The sequence below is a fragment of the Heterodontus francisci genome, chromosome 1 (genome assembly GCF_036365525.1).
Source record: "Heterodontus francisci isolate sHetFra1 chromosome 1, sHetFra1.hap1, whole genome shotgun sequence".
Lineage (NCBI taxonomy): Eukaryota > Metazoa > Chordata > Chondrichthyes > Heterodontiformes > Heterodontidae > Heterodontus > Heterodontus francisci.
The window spans coordinates 282,158,698-282,179,699 of NC_090371.1; the positions used below are offsets into that span (position 1 = coordinate 282,158,698).

A 21,002-nucleotide genomic window follows, 5' to 3' on the forward strand; every position below is an offset into this window, starting at 1 on the left:
AAAGGGTCAGTCATTTAGGATTGAGATAAGGAGACATTTCTTCACTCAAAGGATTGCGAATCTTTGGAAATTTCTACCCCAGAGAGCTGTGGATGCTCCATCACTCAAAACTGAGATTGATAGATTTTTGGGTACTAAAGGAATCAAGCAATATGGGGATAGGACAGGAAAGTGGAGTTATAAGAACATAGGAAATAGGAACGGGAGTAGGCCATTCAGCCCCTCAAGCCTGCCCCGCCATTCAATAAGATCATGGCTGATCTGTCCCAGGCCTCAACTCCTCTTTCGGGCCTGCTCCGCATAACCTTCGACTCCCCGAGATTTCAAAAATCTATCTACCTCCTCCTTAAATACATTTAGTGACCTAGCCTCCACAACTCTCTGAGGCAGAGAATTCCAGAGATTCACTACCCTCTGAGGGAAGAAATTCCTTCGCATCTCAGTTTTAAATGTGTGACCCCTTATTTTGTAATTATGTCCCCTAGTTCGAGATTCCCCCACATATTCTCAACATATACCCTGTCAAGCCCCCTTAAAATCTTATATGTTTCAATAAGATTACCTCTTATTCTTCTAAACTCCAATGAATAAAGGCCTAACCTGTTTATCCGTTCTTGATAAGACAACTCCTTCATCCCAGGAATCAGCCTAGTGAACCTTTTCTGAACTGCCTCCAGTGCTAGTATATCCTTCCTTAAATACGGGGACTAAAACTGTACACAGTACTCCAGGTGTGGCCTCACCAACACCCTGTACAGTTGTAACAAGACTTCCCTATTTTTAAACTCTAACCCCTTGGCAATAAAGGCCAAAATTCCATTTGCCTTCCTAATTACTTGCTGCACCTGCATGCTAACTTTTTGTGTTTCACGTACAAGAACACCCAGATCCCTCTGTACTGCAGTATTTTGTAGTCTTTCTCCATCTAAATAATATTCTGCCTTTTTATTCTTCCTACCAAAGTGGATGACCTCACACATTCCCACATTGAACTCCACCTGCCAAGTTTTTGCCCACTCGCTTAACCTATCTGTATCCCTTTGCAGATTCTTTGTGTCCTCATCACAACATGCCTTCCCACCTATTTTTGTATCGTCAGCAAATTTGGATACATTACACTCTGTCCCTTCCTCCAGGTCATTATTATAGATAATAAATAATAGAGGCCCTAGGACCGATCCTTGTGGCACCCCACTAGTTATGGCTTTCCAACCTGAAAAAGACCCATTGACCCCAACTCTCTGTCTTCTGTGAGTTAAGCAATCCTCAATCCATGCCAACATATTACCCCCAATACCCTGAGTTGAGGGAGAAGATCAGCCATAATCTTATTGAATGGCAGAGCAGGCTCGATGGCCATAGGGCCTACTCCTGCTCCTGGTTCTTATGTTCTTAACTACCTGGAATCTCATTCACAAATCTGAGATATTTTGGATTTTTCATCAAGCTCAAAAAGTAAATTCACTCCATTAGCCCCTGGGCTCCTTCGGGAAAAAGGGTAACTTTAGAGCAACATCTGTAAATATTCAACAGTTGAGAAGAAACTTACATTCTAAACACATGATGGAGAAAGGAATAGAAGGATGTGCTGATAGGATTAGATGAAGTCGGGTGGGAGGAGAATCATGTGGAGCATAAATGGTATAGTGGTATCGTGGTTATGTTACTAGTGAGCCTGAAGTCTGTGCTAATAATTCTGGAGATATGAGCTCAAATCCCATGGCATTTGGGAAATCTAAATTCAGTCAATTAAACAAATCTGGAATGAAAACCTAGTTTCTATAATGCTGTCTATGAAGCTACTGAATTGTTGTAAAAACCCATCTGGCTCAGTCATGCCCTTCAGGGAAGGAAATCTGCCGTCCTTACCCAGTTTGGTCTATGTGTGACTCTGGACCTAAAGCAATATGGTTGACTCTTAACTGTCCCCTGAAATGGTCTAGCAAGCCACTCAGTTGCATTCAAGAAAGATGGCTCACCAGCACCTTCTGCTGGGCAATAAATGCTGGTCTTGCCAACGATGTCCAACATTCTGTGAATGAATGAAAACAAAACACTGGCATAGATGTGTTTGTCCGCATAGCCTGTTCTATGCTGTAAGTTCTATGTAACTTTCTGTTTGTGAATGTGGCATCAGTTACTGAACAAATCGTTGCACCGGGGAAATAATGCTTTAATCCAAGAAAACATGGGGCCAGAGGTTTCACTTATTTCACCGAATGTGTATTAGTTAATGTACACCCAACACACGGAGGAAAATCAGGCGTGGAGGATTGCACGCCCATAATGGAACCCGCCAGATTATCTGCTGATTAATTTACAGGGCTGGAAACTCAGATAAGTTCTATTATGGGCATCCAGGGCAGAGAAATACTCTGGAAGCTTAAAAAGAAAACTGAGCCAATTCCCTCACATGAGACGAAGGGGAGCTTGAATGTAGTCTGGGGTCAGAAGTGGACTGGGTTGCTTAATTGTAGTCAGGCGCTGGATTTTATGGGTCCATAGTGCTGTGCCCTTGCAGACTCAAGGCTATTCCTACAATATCTTCCATTGTTCCAGTGGAATCCAGAACAGCTTGGGAAAAGGTCAAAATCTAGATAAATAGAATTTACAACGACTTTACATTGCAACAGGCCATTCATCCCAACTGGTCTATGCCAGTGTTTAAACTCCATATGAGCCTTCTCCCTCCCCTACTTCATCTCATGCTATTCACATTTCCTTCTGCTCCTTTCTCCCTCATGCGTTTATCCAGCTTTCCCTTGGATGCATCTAAACTATTAGCCTCAGCTACTCCACGTGGTAGTGAGTGCCCCATTCTCACCACTCTCAAGGGAAAGAGGTTTCTCCTGAATTCTCTATTGGATTTATTAGTAACCACCTTAAATTTATGGCCCCTAGAGTTTGGACTTCACTTGCCACATCTTTGATACAACGGGTCTTGACTTAATTGGGGATTTTCCTCTTGGCCTTGTTAGGATCGTTGTCTTCACCCAGCTCTTACAAAGCCAGTCATGTCAAGGAATTGGGATCTGAGACCGGGAATCTCTATATTGGGAGTTCTCACTTCTCTGTGACACAAAGGACTTAGTGAGGGAGGTTCAAAGTTAGAGAAGCAGCTGGAACCCCATAAAGATGGGGCAAATTTCTCTTTAAAGAAGTGCTGCTTTCAATCCCTTGCACCAAGAGGCTGAATTGACAGGAGTAGCCCTGGGTACCACCCATTCCAGCTAAGAACAAAGAAAAGAACAAAGAAAATTACAGCACAGGAACAGGCCCTTCGGCCCTCCAAGCCTGCGCCGATCCATATCCTCTATCTAAACATGTCGCCTATTTTCTAAGGGTCTGTATCTCTTTGCTTCCTGCCCATTCATGTATCTGTCAAGATACATCTTAAAAGACGCTATCGTGCCCGCGTCTACCACCTCCGCTGGCAACGCGTTCCAGGCACCCACCACCCTCTGCGTAAAGAACTTTCCACGCATATCCCCCCTAAACTTTGCCCCTCTCACTTTGAACGCGTGACCCCTAGTAATTGAATCCCCCACTCTGGGAAAAAGCTTCTTGCTATCCACCCTGTCTATACCTCTCATGATTTTGTACACCTCAATCAGGTCCCCCCTCAACCTCCGTCTTTCTAATGAAAATAATCCTAATCTGCTCAACCTCTCTTCATAGCTAGCGCCCTCCATACCAGGCAACATCCTGGTGAACCTCCTCTGCACCCTCTCCAAAGCATCCACATCCTTTTGGTAATGTGGCGACCAGAACTGCACGCAGTATTCCAAATGTGGCCGAACCAAAGTCTTATACAACTGTAACATGACCTGCCAACCCTTGTACTCAATACCCCATCCGATGAAGGAAAGCATGCCGTATGCCTTCTTGACCACTCTATTGACCTGCGTTGCCACCTTCAGGGAACAATGGACCTGAACACCCAAATCTCTCTGTACATCAATTTTCCCCAGGACTTTTCCATTTACTGTATAACTGCTGGGCTCTGCAGTTTCCAAAGGCATGGAAAAGGCAGATGTATGAGATGTATCTTTGGGGAATGATGCCCACCGGGCCCCTACTAATAAAATGCCAGCCGACTGACCCAGTAAGCTCCTGCAGGATTGACAGCACGATCCCAGCTTAACTCCGTGTGAATCTCGCTCACACCCCAACCCAACCCCAACACCACAATGTTAGGGAAGAAAGAACTTGTATTTGTATCACCCCTTTCACAACCTACCAAAGTGCTTCATGGCCAACAAAGTACTTTTTGAAATAAAAACAAGAAATGCTGGAATCACTCAGCAGGTCTGGCAGCATCTGTGGAAAGAGAAGCAGAGTTAACGTTTCGGGTCAGTGACCCTTCATCGGAACTGACACTTTTTGAAGTGTTGTCACTGATGTAATGTAGATTTGCACACAGCAAGATCCCACAAACAGCAAAGCATATTTAAAATATGAACAACATAAAAATATTGTAGCAATTTATGTTTCAATCATTTCTGTCCACAGATAAATTCCTCCACAAGTTTTCAAATCCAGGAGAACAATTTCTACATACCTCCAGCAGAGGTCTTTGGTGATACTCGGATATCCTGTGTAAGTTCAGAAAATTAATGAACAATATTTGCCTGGTTCCCATCTTTAGGACCACAATGACAACCTGCATTTAAATAGCACCTTTAATATGGTAAAGTCTAGCAACGAACATTATCAAACAAAATTTGGTGCTGAGTCACATAAGGAGATATTAGATGAGGTGACCAAAAGCTTAGTTAAAGAGATAGTTTGTAAGGAGCATTCTAAAGGAAGAGAGAGGTTACACTTCCTCCCACCCTGTTTCCTGTAAGGACTCCATCCCATTCTCCCAGTTTCTCCATCTCTGACTGATGGAGTGGGGAGCAGAAGTGGGAGGGAGCAGGTAGCAGAGGCAGAGCAGAGGGGAAGAAGCAGTGAGGCCGCAAGAGAGTGGCCCACATGTCAGGGGGGGAGGGGATAAAGCGGGGAGTAAGTGGCCGAGGGGGGAGAAATGCACGAATTAGTCCTGGCAAGCTGGGTGCTGACGTAGGCTGTGCATGCACAGCACCATACTGACAGCAAGAGGCCGTTCTGCACATGTGCAAAGCTGGGAGCGCTCTGATGACGTGGGCACAGGGCTGCATTGTCAGGAGTCACTTTGCATTTTTTTTAACCATCTGCCTGTTTTTCTTGTAGTTGAAGCTGTTCATTATTCTGCCATTAACACTCTCTCTGGACTAATGCTTTGTCTTTCACTACAAGCATTAACACACTCGTTGCCTTTTGTCCCATGACATCTTTGTTATTTAATCTCTCCTGCCCTCTGCCCGATCACACACCTTCCCTTTTGTTCTCTTCCTCACCTGTCAGGCAAACCCCGCCTGCCAAGACTGAGGCACACATTATTTTGCCACATGAACATTAAAACTTAAAATTGAAAGCCCTGACCAGAAAGACATTTCCATAGTAACAGACAATATTGAAACAACAGGGATCCAGCAGGTGCTTCTCCAATACACAGAAGTGGTCAGACCAGTTTTCGTCACATTGCTAACTGGCTGTGACAGAGAAATTTGACTCTCCAACCAAGGATGGGAAGAGGCTGTTCCATATAAGGAACTAGTCACATGACTAACCTGCAGGGCAACCTGGGAGTTTTTTTAAAATTGAACTCTCATCAAAGGGATTTGAACTGAGACAAAGCTGTGTACTCATGGAGTAAACACCTCTCCAGGAACTGAAGCAAGAATTACAGCCTCTCCTGTCTGCCTGCCTTCATCTCTTCTCACGGAACTGAATCTTGTGAAAATAAAAGAGAGAAAGATTTTCTATGTGAACAAGGATTAAGACTAATACTGGGCCCTAATGCAATGCAAGACCATACCTTCAATCAAGGACTACAGCGAACTCGAGAAACCAGTAACAAGATATTGCCTCAAACTGTTCTCCTTATCTTTTCTTCTGCTCTTTTCTGTCCCTATTTTGCATGTTTATATCGCGTGTGCATGCAAACGTGGGTGCGTGTATATCCGTAAGTGTGAACTGTATTTCTTCTTCTTCTTTGGCCTCCTTGTCTCGGGAGACAATGGGTAAGCGCCTGCAGGTGGTCAGTACTGTACTATACTTTAATACAGAACTGTATTAGAGTCTAGGTTTAAGGTTTAATAAGTTTCATCCTTCTGCTTCAAACCAAAGAAAGCCTGTGTGTGCTCAGTTCTTTGCCTTATAATTGGAAACTGTGAACAAGGATTCACGAAAGGGGGAGCTCAAAACACAGTGTGTTTAAAATTAAATCCTGTTACAATAAGACCAGGTGAAGACAGCAAGAGACCCCAAAACACATTGCCCACCTGGTCATAACACCACCAAACCATCCCTCTACCCCCACCCCGCTTCACTTGCTTAAAATGCTAATTCTTTTCTAACCTTTGCCAGTTCTGATGAAAGGTCACAGACCTGAAATGTTGGGCTGAATTTTATCAGCCCCTCGACGTCGGGGGTCATGGAGTGGGGGGGGGGGCCCATAAAATACTTGTGGGACCAGCCCACCAAGACCCCCGACGCCGAGAAGGCCCCACTGCATTTTACCAGTGGCGGCGAGGCCTCAGCCTTCATTGAAATATTGAACTTAATTAAGATAAGATGCTAATCAACTTACCTGGTCCCAGCAGCCATCGAAAGCCGATTTTACGGCCATCAATCACAACCTGCGCACCTTCAGAACTCCATCTGGAGATCCGAGGCAAGACACTGGTGAGGAGGGGGGGGAGGACTGAAATTATCAGGGTTGGGGGGAGCGGGGAAAACATATTTATTAGCTTTGGAGATGGTGGGAAGGGATTGACGGGCAAATGTGATGAGGTTGGGGGGGCAAGTTCGGGGTGGGAAAAAATGTATTGTTTGGCACATTGATATATAAAACAACCATGGGGGCATTATGATAGGAGCTCCAGCTTTTGATTATTTTTTTCAAATGAGTTAACATTCATTTCTCTTTAAAAATTCTAATTGCAAATGCCTCTAAACCCTTTAAAAATGGTACCGTCGCCTGCGCGGTGGTGCTGGACGCCATTGCCGGGTACGGAGCGGACAGCCCCTCTACGTCATCGGGGGCTGCCACTCCACCCCCCCCCCTCAATTTAAATGAGCCCCCCCGAGATGTGCGACGCGCTAATAAAATTGAGCCCGTTAACTCTGCTCCTCTCTCCACTGATGCTGCCTGACCTGCTGCATATTTCCAGCACTTTCTGTTTTTATTTTGGAGAGGTTTAGGAATTACCTACCCCCCAGTCTGGAGCTTTCAGGATCCCACTGACCATGATTTATACCCTGAGCAAGCGGCAGGTCCAAATTCAACAGGTTCCTTATTTACATATGCATGTCGGGTCCCAGTGATGTTCTCAGGATCTGACTGCAATTTTAACTCAGGCCTGAGTGGGGAAACAACAGCAATTTTACTGCCAGGCTGAAGTAGGTCAGAAGGGGATCAACTCAAGTGTTTCTCTTTCACTTGTGGGGCCAGGTGGAGCAGGAATGTTCTTCTATGATGAAAGCTTAGGCTTTCCTTGCCTCGGTCTCTTCCTCACCCACTGCCACCCCCCTCAACAGCCAAATGCAAGACCACCCCCCAGAGTCCAACTTGCCACCTAACTTGTGTCACAGTCATGATATCTGCAGCAATGGACGAGACCCACCCACCCAAAACTCACCTGCAGTTAAAATTGGAACCGTATGAATTCACGATTGGCAGAGGGTGTTAGGTTTTTGCCCCTGAATTGGCTAAATCCACATTGCGACTTTACAGGATAGTGCAGACCCCTTAAAACAAGCTCAAAAACGAAGAAAAAAAAACGAGACGTCAGTTTAATGTTTTTTATTCATATTACACAACCCACTGCATACAGTGACCCTGAGATAGGTCATGTAGTGATGTATGATTACTGGTAGAAAGAGGGCAGCCAGTGACCAGGAAAGTACAAACAAATATACACAGGAGGACTCATTAGCTAGGTTGTAAAATTGTAGTTCTAATCAATTTATACTGGTTGAAGCTGGAAGTTCAAATCCCAGGGAGCTGTTGCGTTTTGTACCATTTATAGTTCCCACTCGCTAACATGATGATAACATGGCAACATGTTATCTTTAATTAATGCCGAACATGTTAACCAAAGGTATTAAGGGATATGGAGCAAAGGAGAGAATATGGAGTTAGATTGCAGGTCAGCTGTGACCTCATTAACTGGAAGAACAAGCTCCAGGGGCTAAATGTTTGTCATTTTTATAAATGACCTGGAAGAGGGTGTAGAAGGGTGGGTTAGTAAATTTGCAGATGACACTAAGGTCGGTGGAGTTGTGGATAGTGCCGAAGGATGTTGTCGGGTACAGAGAGACATAGATAGGCTGCAGAGCTGGGCTGAGAGATGGCAAATGGAGTTTAATGCGGAAAAGTGTGAGGTGATTCACTTTGGAAGGAGTAACAGGAATGCAGAGTACTGGGCTAATGGGAGGATTCTTGGTAGTGTAGATGAACAGAGAGATCTTGGTGTCCAGGTACATAAATCCCTGAAGGTTGCTCACCAGGTTAATAGGGCTGTTAAGAAGGCATATGGTGTGTTAGCTTTTATTAGTAGGGGGGTCGAGTTTCGGAGCCACGAGGTCATGCTGCAGCTGTACAAAACTCTGGTGAGACCGCACCTGGAGTATTGCGTGCAGTTCTGGTCACCGCATTATAGGAAGGATGTGGAAGCTATGGAAAGGGTGCAGAGGAGATTTACTAGGATGTTGCCTGGTATGGAGGGAAGGTCTTACGAGGAAAGGCTGAGGGACTTGAGGTTGTTTTCGTTGGAGAGAAGGAGGAGGAGAGGTGACTTAATAGAGACATATAAGATAATCAGAGGGTTAGATAGGGTGGATAGTGAGCGTCTTTTTCCTCGGATGGTGATGGCAAACACAAGGGGACATAGCTTCAAGTTGAGGGGTGATAGATATCGGACAGATGTGAGAGGTAGTTTCTTTACTCAGAGAGTAGTAAGGGCGTGGAACGCCCTGCCTGCAGCAGTAGTAGAGTCGCCAACTTTGAGGGCATTTAAGTGGACATTGGATAGACACATGGATGAAAATGGAATAGTGTAGGTCAGATGGTTTCACAGGTCGGCGCAACATCGAGGGCCGAAGGGCCTGTACTGCGCTGTAATGTTCTAAATTCTAAATTCTAAATTCTAAAATGATCTCCTCCTCTTCCTTATCTGACAGCTTGTAAAAGAGGATTATTGTTGGAGAATTACTGACATACCCTTCAACTCTGTTTATCAATACAAAACACAACAAAAGTACTATTTCTTGCATATACAGTGAGATCTGTGCAGACACTCCCCAAAAAAAACACTTATTGAGAGACCAAAATAACTTACATGGTAAAATATACAAGAGGTACTCTGAAGTGACGGACGCTTGCAAATCACAGACTATGCACAGCCTTCAGTGCACCAAGTAATATTTATAAATTAAAATAGCCTGTTACAAAGCTACAGTATCTGGAACTGTCACATGATCGGAATCCCTGGAGTTTTCTCTCTGTCTCCTCCCACCCTCCCAAATTCCTGCGGGCAGTGCAAGCCGGTCAGTGAGAGGTGGCAGCAGGTTTTTGTGGAAGAGCAAACTCTATAATCAGCATACATAGCGACTGAGAAACCACTCTATTTCTGAGATTGAATGCGCACATGACCCTGTACCAGGGATAGAGTAGTTTCTCTGCCGCTATGGATGCTGGGTAAAGAATTTCCCATTCGCCTGAAAATTGTTACGTTTCATACAATGACCACTTTGAAAATTATGCCAGGACTGGAACGAACAGCTAATATTGAAAAACTGATTGAAACTGTTTGCTTCTGTTTTTTCCACTCAATTATGCTGATAACGTTGGAGAGGATGAATTTCAGGGAGAAGGCGTTGTACTCTAAGGATAGACACATATAAATTATTAACTAACTAAACTATTTGGATAACATCAAACTAAAACACAGGCTTTTGGTCACAGCAGAGTGGATTGTATGAGAAAAGATTGTTGCAATATAAAAAGACAATAGGCACCTTTTACTATAGTATCTTCTTCTTTGGCCTGCTTGTCTCGAGAGACAATGGGTAAGCGCCTGGAGTGGCTATAAAGGCCAATTCTAGAGTGACAGCCTCTTCCACAGGTGCTGCAGATAAAATTGGTTGTCGGGGATGTTACACAGTTGGCTCTCCCCTTGTGCTTCTGTCTTTTTTCCTGCCAACTGCTAAGTCTCTTCGACTCGCCACACTTTAGCCCCGCCTTTATGGCTGCCTGCCAGCTCTGGCGATCACTGGCAACTGACTCCCACGACTTGTGATCAATGTCACAGGACTTCATGTCGCGTTTGCAGATGTCTTTGAAGCGGAGACATGGACGGCCGGTGGGTCTGTTACCAGTGACGAGCTCACTGTACAATGTGTCCTGGGGGATCCTGCCATCTTCCATGTGGCTCACATGGCCAAGCCATCTCAAGCGCCGCTGGCTCAGTAGGGTGTATATGCTGGGGGTGTTGGCTGTCTCGAGTGTTGGAGATACGGTCCTGCCACCTGATGCCAAGGATTCTCCGGAGGCAGCGAAGATGGAATGAATTGAGATGTTGCTCTTGGCTGACATACGTTGTCCAGGCCTCGCTGCCGTAGAGCAAGGTTCTGAGGACACAGGCTTGATACACTTGGACTTTTGTGTTCAGTGTCAGTGTGCCATTTTCCCACACTCTCTTGGCCAGTCTGGAAATAGCAGTGGAAGCCTTTCCCATGCACTTGTTTAATTCTGCATCGAGAGACAGGTTACTGGTGATAGTTGAGCCTAGGTAGGTGAACTCTTCAACCACTTCCAGAGTGTGGTCGCCGATATTGAAAGATGGGGCATTTCTGACGTCCTGTCCCATGATGTTCGTTTTCTTGAGGCTGATGGTTAGGCCAAATTCATTGCAGGCAGCCGCAAACCTGTTGATGAGTCTCTGCAGACACTCTTCAGTGTGGGATGTTAATGCAGCATCGTCAGCAAAGAGGAGTTCCCTGATGAGGACTTTCCGTACTTTGGTCTTCGCTTTTAGATGGGCAAGGTTGAACAACCTGCCCCCTGATCTTGTGTGGAGGAAAATTCCTTCTTCTGAGAACTTGGATGCATGTGAGAGCAGCAGGGAGAAGATCCCAAACAGTGTAGGTACGAGAACACAGCCCTGTTTCACGCCACTCAGGATAGGAAAGAGGTCTGATGAGTATATAACCAAAGATTTGTACAACAAAGCTATGGCTCAGGAAATTGATGGATAGAAAGTATCACTGGTACAGAGTGACAAGACATGGGGCCCCTCATCCCTGTCTAGCGATCTGTTCAAAGCTCTAAGGGTCAGCAGGGACTAGACCACAAAATGAGATGCTACATTTCACTCAGTAAGAACTTTTGCTCACCGTCAAGATGAGGTAATGTGTATAGGTTTGGATAAGCCATGGTCCTGGTTTTCCATTAGCAGTTCCCTGCACAGATGGTTTTAGACATTTAGGACTAAACGTGTACAATTCTGTATGAAGTTTTAAGATTAATGTTTTGAAACGTGAATACATGAAGTTAATTCTCAAACATATTACTGTCTCTTAGCTTCTGGAATCTGTTAAAAAGATAAGGAAGGAATTATCCCAACAATAGATACCAATTGTTTGTGGCACTAAGATAGAGCAGGTCTGTGTTCAAGGAAGGTTTACAATAATAATTTTAAAAGCAGTTATTCTAAGATTAATAGACCTTCATTATCAAATGTAAAGCTGAATTGTTAAATTCATGTTTTTTTGCGCAGAGAGAATTGTTACGATTAATTCCTTACTCCTGCATCTTCAATATGGAAACCAAAATTAAAATTTTCGTAATACTCTCCCACCTGCGATTTCAAGTAAGTATTATAGTAATAGTCTTGGTTTATGGCAAATTGATAGTCTTTTAGTGCGATTGTTTTGTAAAACATTTTTCTAATATTACCTTATTTCTTCAAGGGAGGAAAAATCATTGATGAAAATATGACTTTTGGCAACAATTGGAACTTTATTGCGATCAATAATCAAACTGCTCTGAACATTGGTGCCCTTTATGCGAACATTGATAACTCTACTGGGATCACTGATGCTTCTACTGGGAGCATTACTGTCATTACTGGGAACATTGATGCTCCTAATGGAAATATTGATGCCTCTATTGGGAACACTGATGTCTCTACTGAGAACACTAATGCCCCTAATGACAACGTTGATGCCTCTACTGGGATTACTGATCCTTCTACTGGGAACATTGATATATCTACTGGGAATACTGATGCATCCACTGGAAACATTGGTGCCTCTACTGGGAGCATAGATGCTTCTACTGGAAATATTGATGCCACTACTGGGAACATTGGAGCACCTACTGCGAACATTGGTGCCACTCATGGCAACATTGATAATTGTACTAGGATCACTGATGTTTTTACTGGAAACATTGATGCCACTACTGGGAATGTTGGTGCCCCTAATGGGGACATTGATGCCTCTACTGGGATAATTGATGCTTCTACTGGAAACTTTGATGCCACTACTGGGAATATTGATGTATCTACTGGGAACATTGGTACCCCTAATGGGAACGTTGCCTGTACTGGGAACACTGATGCTTCTACTCGAAATATTGGTGCCACTACTGGGAACATTGGTGCCTCTAATGGGAATATTGATGCCTCTACTGGGATCACTGATACTTTTACTGGAAACATTGATGTCACTGTTGGGAGCATTGGTGCCCCTAATGGGAACATTCATGTATCTGCTGGTATCACTGATGTTTCTACTGGAAACATTGCCGCTTCTGGGATCACTGATGCCTCTACTGGGATCACTGATGCCTCTACTGGGATCACTGATGCCTCTACTGGGAACACTGCCTCTAATGGGAACATTGATGCCTCTACTGGGAACATTTCCTCTATTGGGAGCCTTGAATTTTCTACTACGATAATTGATGCTGCTGATGGGATGATTGATGTGTCCACTGGGAACACTGATGCCCCTAATGGCAGCATTAATGTCTCTACTGAGAATTTTAATATTTTGAACACTGATAATAGTTTTGATTTTGATGAATTGTTTGATTCTGACTGTTTGAACTGGATAGATGAAAATATTCTTGGATGCTTTCTACATATCGACAGAAATCTAATCCTTCGAGACACCTTGGTACAATTAAGTTACTGTAATGACAGCAACCTGCGTGGTAAATTTAAGGTAGAATTACCTGTTGAGAAAATTGGCATTCTCACTACAGATTGTGAGTTCCTGCTGTGCATATATTGGCTTCTCTGTTTGCCTACATAACAACAGTGATTACACTTCAAAGTAATTTTTTGGATATCCTGAGGAAGTGACAAGACAGAAATGACTAGTTAATTTCTTTCTCTCTCTCTCTCTCTCTCTCTCTCTTGCTTTCTCTCTCTGTTTTGCTTAAAGTAAAAACATAAGAACCATTAGGCCCTTGAGGAACCCAAATTGAGCGTCAGTGAGCAGGTTATTGCTAAGACAGTGCTATCAAGTGACACTTGCTTAGCAATAACCTGCTCACTGATGCTCAGTTTGGGTTTCGCCAGGGCCTCTCAACTCCTGACCTCATCACAGCCTTGGTTCAAACATGGACAAAAGGAGGTATGATCAGTTAGTTCACAGATGACATGAAAATTGGTGGTGTCATAAATAGTGAGGAGGAAAGCCTTCGATTACAGGACGATATAGATGGGCTGGTAAGATGGGCGGAGCAGTGGCAAATGGAATTTAATCCTGAGAAGTGTGAGGTGATGCATTTTGGGAGGACTAGCAAAACAAGGGAATATACAATGGATGGTAGGATCCTAGGAAGTACAGAGGGTCAGTGTGACCTTGATGTACTTGTCCATAGATCACTGAAGGCAGCAGCACAGTTAGATAAGGTGGTTAGGAAGGCATATGGGATATTTGCCTTTATTAGTCGAGGCATAGATAATAAGAGCAGGGAGGTTATGATGGAGCTGTATAAAATGCTATTAGGCCAGAGCTGCAGTACTGTATACAGTTCTGGTCGCCACACTATAGGAAGGATGTGATTGCACTGGAGAGGGTGCAGAGGAGACTCATCAGGATGTTGCTTGGGCTGGAGCATTTCAGCAATGCAGAGAGACTGGATAGGCTGGGGTTATTTTCCTTAGAGCAGAGAAGGCTGGGGGATGGGGGATGGGGGATGGGGGTGGTGGGGGGACCTGATTGAGGGATACAAAATTATGAGGGGCATTGATAGGGTAGATAGGAAGAAACTTTTTCCCTTAGCAGAGGTGTCAATAACCAGGGGGCGTAGATTTAAGGTAAGACGCAGGAGGTTTAGAGGGGATTTGAGGAAACATTTTTTCACCCAGAGAGTAGTTGGAATCTGGAACACACTGCCTGAAGAGGTGGTAGAGGCAGGAACCCTCACAGCATTTAAGAAGTATTTAGATGAGCACTTAAAATGCCATAGCATACAACGCAATGGGCCAAGTGCTGGAAAATGGGATTAGAATAGATAGGTGCTTGATGGCCAGCGTGGACACGATGGGCCAAAGGGCCTGTTTCTGCGCTTTATCACTCTATGACTCTAAAAGAGCTGAACTCCAGAGGTGAGGTGAGAGTGACTGCCCTTGACGTCAAGGCAGCAGTTGACTGAGTATGGCATCAAGGAGCCCTAGCAAAACTGGAGTCAATGGGAATCAGGGGGGAAATCTCTCTGTTGGTTGGCGTTGTACCTAGTGCAAAGGAACATCCCATTGACCAGAAACTGAACTGGAGTAGCCCCATAAATACCATGGCTACAAGAGCAGGTCAGAGGCTAGGAATCGTGCAGCAAGTAACTCGCCTCCTGACACCCCCAAACCCTATCCACCATCTACAAGGCACAAGTCAGGAGTGTGATGGAATACTCTCTACTTGCCCGGATGGGTGCAGCTCCAACAACACTCGGGAAGCTCAACACCATCCAGGACAATGCAGCCTGCTTGATTGGCACACCATCCACAAACATTCACCTCCTTCACCACCGACGCAGTGGCAGCAGTGTGTACCATCTACAAGGTGCACTGCAGCAACTCACCAAGGCTCCTTCGACAGCACTTTCCAAACCCGTGACCTCCACCACCTAGAAGGACAGGGGCAGAAGACGCATGGGAACACCACCACCTGCAAGTTCCCCTCCAAGTCACACACCATCCTGACTTGGAACTATATCGCCGTTGCTTCACTGTTGCTGGGTCAAAGTCCTGGAACTCCCTTCCTAACAGCACTGTGGGTGTACCTACCACACATGGACTGCAGCGGTTCAAGAAGGCAGCTCACCACTACCTTCTCAAGGGCAATTAGGGATGGGCAATAAATGCTGGCCTTGCCAGGGATGCCCACATCCTAGGAACGAATAAAAAAAAATGAGGAACAAAATGATTTGGCTCAACAAGCCAGTCCTTTTTTAATTGATCTCAAACTACTATCAATCTTCACTTCACATCCCAGCTCTCTTCATAAATAGATCTTGTTGCCTCTTAAGTTGATTTAGATGGTTTCCCCTTAATGGAAAAACGCTCCCTGATTTTTCTCTCCTAACTTGGTTTTGACCCCACTTGGAGTACTGTGCACAGTTCTGATCTCCATGTTATAAAAAGGATATTGAGGCATTTATGAAAGGGAAAACAAGATTTGCAAGGATAACCCCGCCAAAGGTGTTGTGGCTTAGTGGGTATCACTCTTGCCTCTGACTCAGAAGGCTGAGTTTAAGTCCTACTCCAGAGACTTGAGCACAAAATTCAGGCTATCATACCTACTGAGGGAGTGCTGCACTGTTGAAAGTGCCTGTCTTTCAGGTGAGATGTTAAACTGAAGCCCCGTCTTCTATTCCACGTGAACATAAACGATCCCATGGTGCTATTTAGAAGCAAAACAGGAGAGTTCTTCTGCCCAATATTGATCCCTCAAATAGCATTACTAAAATCTGGTCATTATCTAAGTGCTGTTCGTGGGAGCTTGCTGTGCATAAATTGGCTGCGGTGTTTCCTTCATTATAACAGTGACTACACTTCAAAAGCACGTAATTAGCTGTAAAGTGTTCTGGAAGATCCACAGGTTATGCAAGGTTCTATATAAATGCAAGTGTTTTGTTTTTATTTTTCTTATTTAAGGTTGCCTTGTTTGACATAAAACATCCATTTAGCAAGAATGAATCACAGGTCTAGAATGTTCAGGGGAGGAATCTTTGAGGAAAGTGTGCAAGGCAGTTATTACTGAACTTTGACTGATGTAGTCTCTGAAGCATCTTATGCTAACAGGCTAGCACCATTGAGCTGGCTCCACTTGGGTACTTAAGCATTCTCTTAGTGTTCCCTGTAGTCTTCCTAATGTCAGACTACTTCTTGAAACACCTATGTGAGGTCAAAGCCCTGTTGTCCACCAATATACACACTTGTGGTGTTCTCACAAATATATATAGATTTAATCATTTGTGCCCTCCACTATAATATAGACCTTTCTCCTTTGTTCTCCCATCGCACCTCACTTTGTCTTCTTTTCTGACTCAGTACTTGTTTATGAACTGTTAAATCCCTAACCTCTTCCAGTTTTAATAAAAGGTCATCAACCTGAAATGTTAACTCTTTCTTTCTCCATTGATGCTGCCAGACCACTGAGGGTTTTCCAGCATTTTCTATTTTTATAATTTAGAAACTTGTCTGGTTAAAAAATTCAATTTTTCTCAGGTACACGATGTGTCCATCACATCGACAATGGAGGCCAACTGATCTTCTGCCTTTCTTGAATATATTTCCTCAATTTGATGTTCCAATTATTATTTCACAGCCATCTGCTGTTGAAACCCTCACTCAAGCCTTCGTTACCTCTAGACTTGACTGTTCCAAGGTTCTCCTGGCCGGTCTTCCATCTTCCACCCTCCGTTAACTTGAGTGCAACCCAAGCACTGATGCCTGCATCCTAACTCTCACCAAATCCCATTCACCCCACTCCTGTGTTCACTGAACTGCATTGGCTCCAGGTCTGGTGATGTTTCAATTTTAAAAATTCTCATCCTTGTTTTCAAATTACTCCGTGACCAAAAGAGAAAAAATAGAAAGGTACACAAATTAAGAAAATAAGATCGTGAATGTTTAGTTCTAGTCTATTCCTTGCAACTATTTCAGGTCAAGCTTAATGGCAAATCAGCAAGTTTGTCGATGACACGAAGGTTGCTGGAGTTGTGGATAGTGTGGAAGGCTGTTGTAGGTTGCAATGGGACATTGACAGGATGCAGAGCTGGGCTGAGAAGTGGCAGATGGAGTTCAACCTGGAAAAGTGTGAAGTGATTCATTTTGGAAGGTCGAATTTGAATGTGGAATACAGGCTTAAAGACAGGATTCTTGGCAGTGTGGAGGAACAGAGGGACCTTGGGGTCCATGTCCATAGATCGCTCAAAGTTGCCACCCAAGTTGATAGGATCGTTAAGAAGGCGTATGGTGTGTTGGCTTTCATTAATAGGGGGATTGAGTTTAAGAGCCGCGAAGTTATGCTGCAGTTCTATAAGACCCTGGTTCGACCACACTTGGAATATTGTGTTCAGTTCTGGTCGCCTCATTATAGGAAGGATGTGGAAGCTTTAGAGAGGGTGCAGAGGAGATTTACCAGGATGCTGCCTGGACTGGAGGGCATGTCTTACGAAGAAAGATTGAGGGAGCTAGGGTTTTTCTCATTGGAGCGAAGAAGGATGAGAGGTGACTTGATAGAGAGGTACAAGATGATGAGAGGCATAGATAGAGTGGATAGTCAGAGACTTTTTCCCAGGGCGGAAAGGGCTATCACCAGGGGGCATAATTTTAAGGTGATTGGAGGAAGGTTGAGGGGAGATGTCAGAGGTAGGTTCTTTACACAGAGAGTGGTGGGTGCATGGAATGCGCTGCCAGCGGTGGTAGTAGAAGCAGATACATTAGGGACATTTAAGCAACTCTTGGATAGGTACATGGATGATAGTAGAATGAAGGGTGGGTAGGTAGTTTGATCTTAGAGTAGGTTAAAGGTTCGGCACAACATCGTGGGCCGAAGGGCCTGTACTGTGCTGTACTGTTTTATGTTCTAATCATGGCGGAGTGTCACAAATGTTCTTCTCTACAATTACCAACAAATTGTGCCAATTCCTCCCTATCCCTTCAACCCCTCCAGTCCTACAACCCTCTGAGATTTCTACACTCCTCCAAATCTGGCCTCTTATACATCCTTGATTTTCATTATTCCACCATCGGCAGCTGTGTCTTCAGCTGCCTAGGTCCTAAACTCTGGAATTCCCTCACTAAATCTCTCTCCCTTTCTGCATCTCTCTCCTCCTTTAAGGCACTCCTGAAAACCTACCTCTTTGGTCAAGCTTTTGCTTGCTTGCCCTAATATCATATGGTTCAGTGTCAAAGCTTGTTTGATAATAATCGCTCCTGTGAAGTACCTTGGGATGTTTTACCACATTAAAGGGGCTATGTAAATGTGAATTGTTGTTGTTGTAAAGAGTTTAAAGGAGGAAAGATAGGAGGGTATAAACGAGAAGAAAATGAGATTGTGCATTTTTAATTCTGGTCTATTACAACTATTTCAGGTCAAGTTTAAAGGTGAACCGGCTATTGATGATGGTGGAGTGTCACAGGAATTCTTTTCTATCATTACCAAGGAACTGTGCACTCATCCGAAGATATTCAAGCTGTATGAAGAATCCAGGCTTGTTTGGTTCCCGGAATGGGTATGTGAATCATAGAATCTTAGAATTCTGACAGTGCAGTATGCCCTCAGTACTACATTGAAGTTTTGGTTTGGATTCTTGCTCAAATCTCCAGTGTGGGACTTCAATCTATAACTTTCTGACTCAGAGGCAAGAGTGCTACCCACTGAGTCATAAGGTCATAAGGTCATAAGTTTTGTTAGTGGAAAACCTTTAACCTGTAGCGAGAACATTAACAGTGATGCACTTCCATAAAGCACTACTTTCTAGAAAACAGATTCCATCAAATTTCATCACAGTTATTGCTATTGTCGTTAATCTCCTGCTCAGCTCTTGTATCAATCTTCTAGCCCCAGTGAAGACAGTGCAGCCAGAATACATGGTCAAATCTTAACAATGTTAACACCCTATAACTTGTAATAATGAGGCTCAACCTCATGAGTGGTGGAAAGTGGAACCTGCTACAGTTCTTCAGCCAGAAGTGCCAAGTGGATGATCCATCTTGGCCTCCTCCTGAGGTTCCCACCATCAGAAATGTTAGTCTTCAGCCAATTCGATTTAATCGATAAGAAATCAAAAAATGGCTGAAGGCACTGGATACAACAAAGGCTATAGGCCCTGCCTGAGATATCACAGCCATAGTACTGAAGACTTGTGCTCCAGAACTAACCACGCCTCTAGCCAAGCTTCTCCAGTACAGCTACAACATTGGTATCTACCCAACAATGTGGAAAATTGCCAACAACGCTCACATCCCAAGAACCAAAAAAGTTGAGTAGTTGTGGCGAATCGTATAGATATATTTAAGGGGAAGCTCGATAAACACATAACGGAAAAAGGGATAGAAGGATATTATGGGGTGAGATGAATGGGGGAAGGCATAAATGCTGGCAGGCCTTTTTCAATGTTGTATACCTTTTAAATAGTACCAAGTTTACATAAACGAAGCTTGTATTCCCAGGATTATACAAGCTTAAGGGTTTAGTTAATTGAGGGAAAAGAATTGATAAGGTAGATAAAGAGCAACTATTTCTGCTGCTGGTGGGGAATCTGCCCTTAAAATGAGAGCCAGGATATTCAGGAGCGAAGTTAGGAAACACTTCTTCACTAAAAGGCTGGTAGAAGTGCGGAACCCGCTCTATAAAAAGCATCAGGTGATAGTTCAGTTACTAATTTTAAATCTGAGACTGACAGATTTTTGCTAGCTAAATTAAGGGATTTGGAACCAATGCGGGTGGATGGAGCGAAGATACAGATCAACCATTATCTCATTAAATGACAGAACAGGCTTGAGGGGCTGAATGGACTCCTCCTGTTCCGATGTTTCCATCTAATTCAATAATAAAAAGTTGTGTTAAGACTTTGCACAAAAAAGTTTATATTCATCAGATTTACCTACACAGGACCCAATAATCAATGATATTTTTCGCCTGGTGGGGATTCTCTGCTGGCTCGCTCTATACAATGGCTTTGTGGCAGACTTTCACTTTCCATTGGCCCTATATAAGAAGCTGCTTAATGTCCAGCCAACATTGGATGACCTGAAGGAACTGTCACCGACAGTAGGACGGTGAGTCAAGTTCAAACATTTTATTATAAAAGCAAAGTACTGCAGATGCTGGAAATCTGAAATAAAAACAAGAAATGCTGGAAATACTCAGCAGGTCTGGCAGCATCTGTGGAGAGAGAAGCAGAGTTTCAGCCTGTTCCTGCCCCACTGAACTTATTTCTTCCTATCTTGACTCTATCTTTTCTCCGCTGGTCCAGTCTCTTCCCACCTACATCCATGATATTCTGACACCCTGCGTCATTTTGACAATTTTCAGTTTCCTGGCTCCAACTGCTTCCTCTTCACTATAGACGTCCAATCTCTCTACACCTCCATCCCCCACCAGGATGGTTTGAGGGCTCTCCGCTTCTTCCTTGAACAGAGGCCCAACCTGTCCCCATCCACCACCACCCTCCTCCGCCTGGCTGAATGTGTTCTCACATTGAACAACATCTCCTTCAACTCCACTCACTTCCTTCAAGTAAAAGGTGTTGCTATGGGTACCCACATGGCTCCTAGTTATGCCTGTCTTTTTGTTGGATATGTCGAACATTCCTTCTTCCAGTCCTACTCAGGCTCCCTCCACCAACTTTTTTTCCGCTACATTGATGACTGTATCGGTGCTGTTTC

The 21,002-nt window shown here is 44.1% G+C and overlaps 1 protein-coding gene across 2 annotated transcripts in view; it reads left to right on the forward strand.

Annotated features, from left to right (window-relative positions):
- Positions 1-21,002, forward strand: part of LOC137377090 (probable E3 ubiquitin-protein ligase HERC3) — a 78,115-nt gene that overhangs the window by 40,524 nt on the left and 16,589 nt on the right. For both annotated transcript variants that reach the window (XM_068046390.1, XM_068046380.1), the window contains exons 15-19: positions 4,513-4,599; positions 11,868-11,960; positions 12,061-13,320; positions 18,704-18,844; positions 20,227-20,393. In XM_068046390.1, coding sequence (XP_067902491.1) covers positions 4,513-4,599; positions 11,868-11,960; positions 12,061-13,320; positions 18,704-18,844; positions 20,227-20,393 — 1,748 coding nt within the window. The remainder of the gene's footprint in view (positions 1-4,512; positions 4,600-11,867; positions 11,961-12,060; positions 13,321-18,703; positions 18,845-20,226; positions 20,394-21,002) is intronic.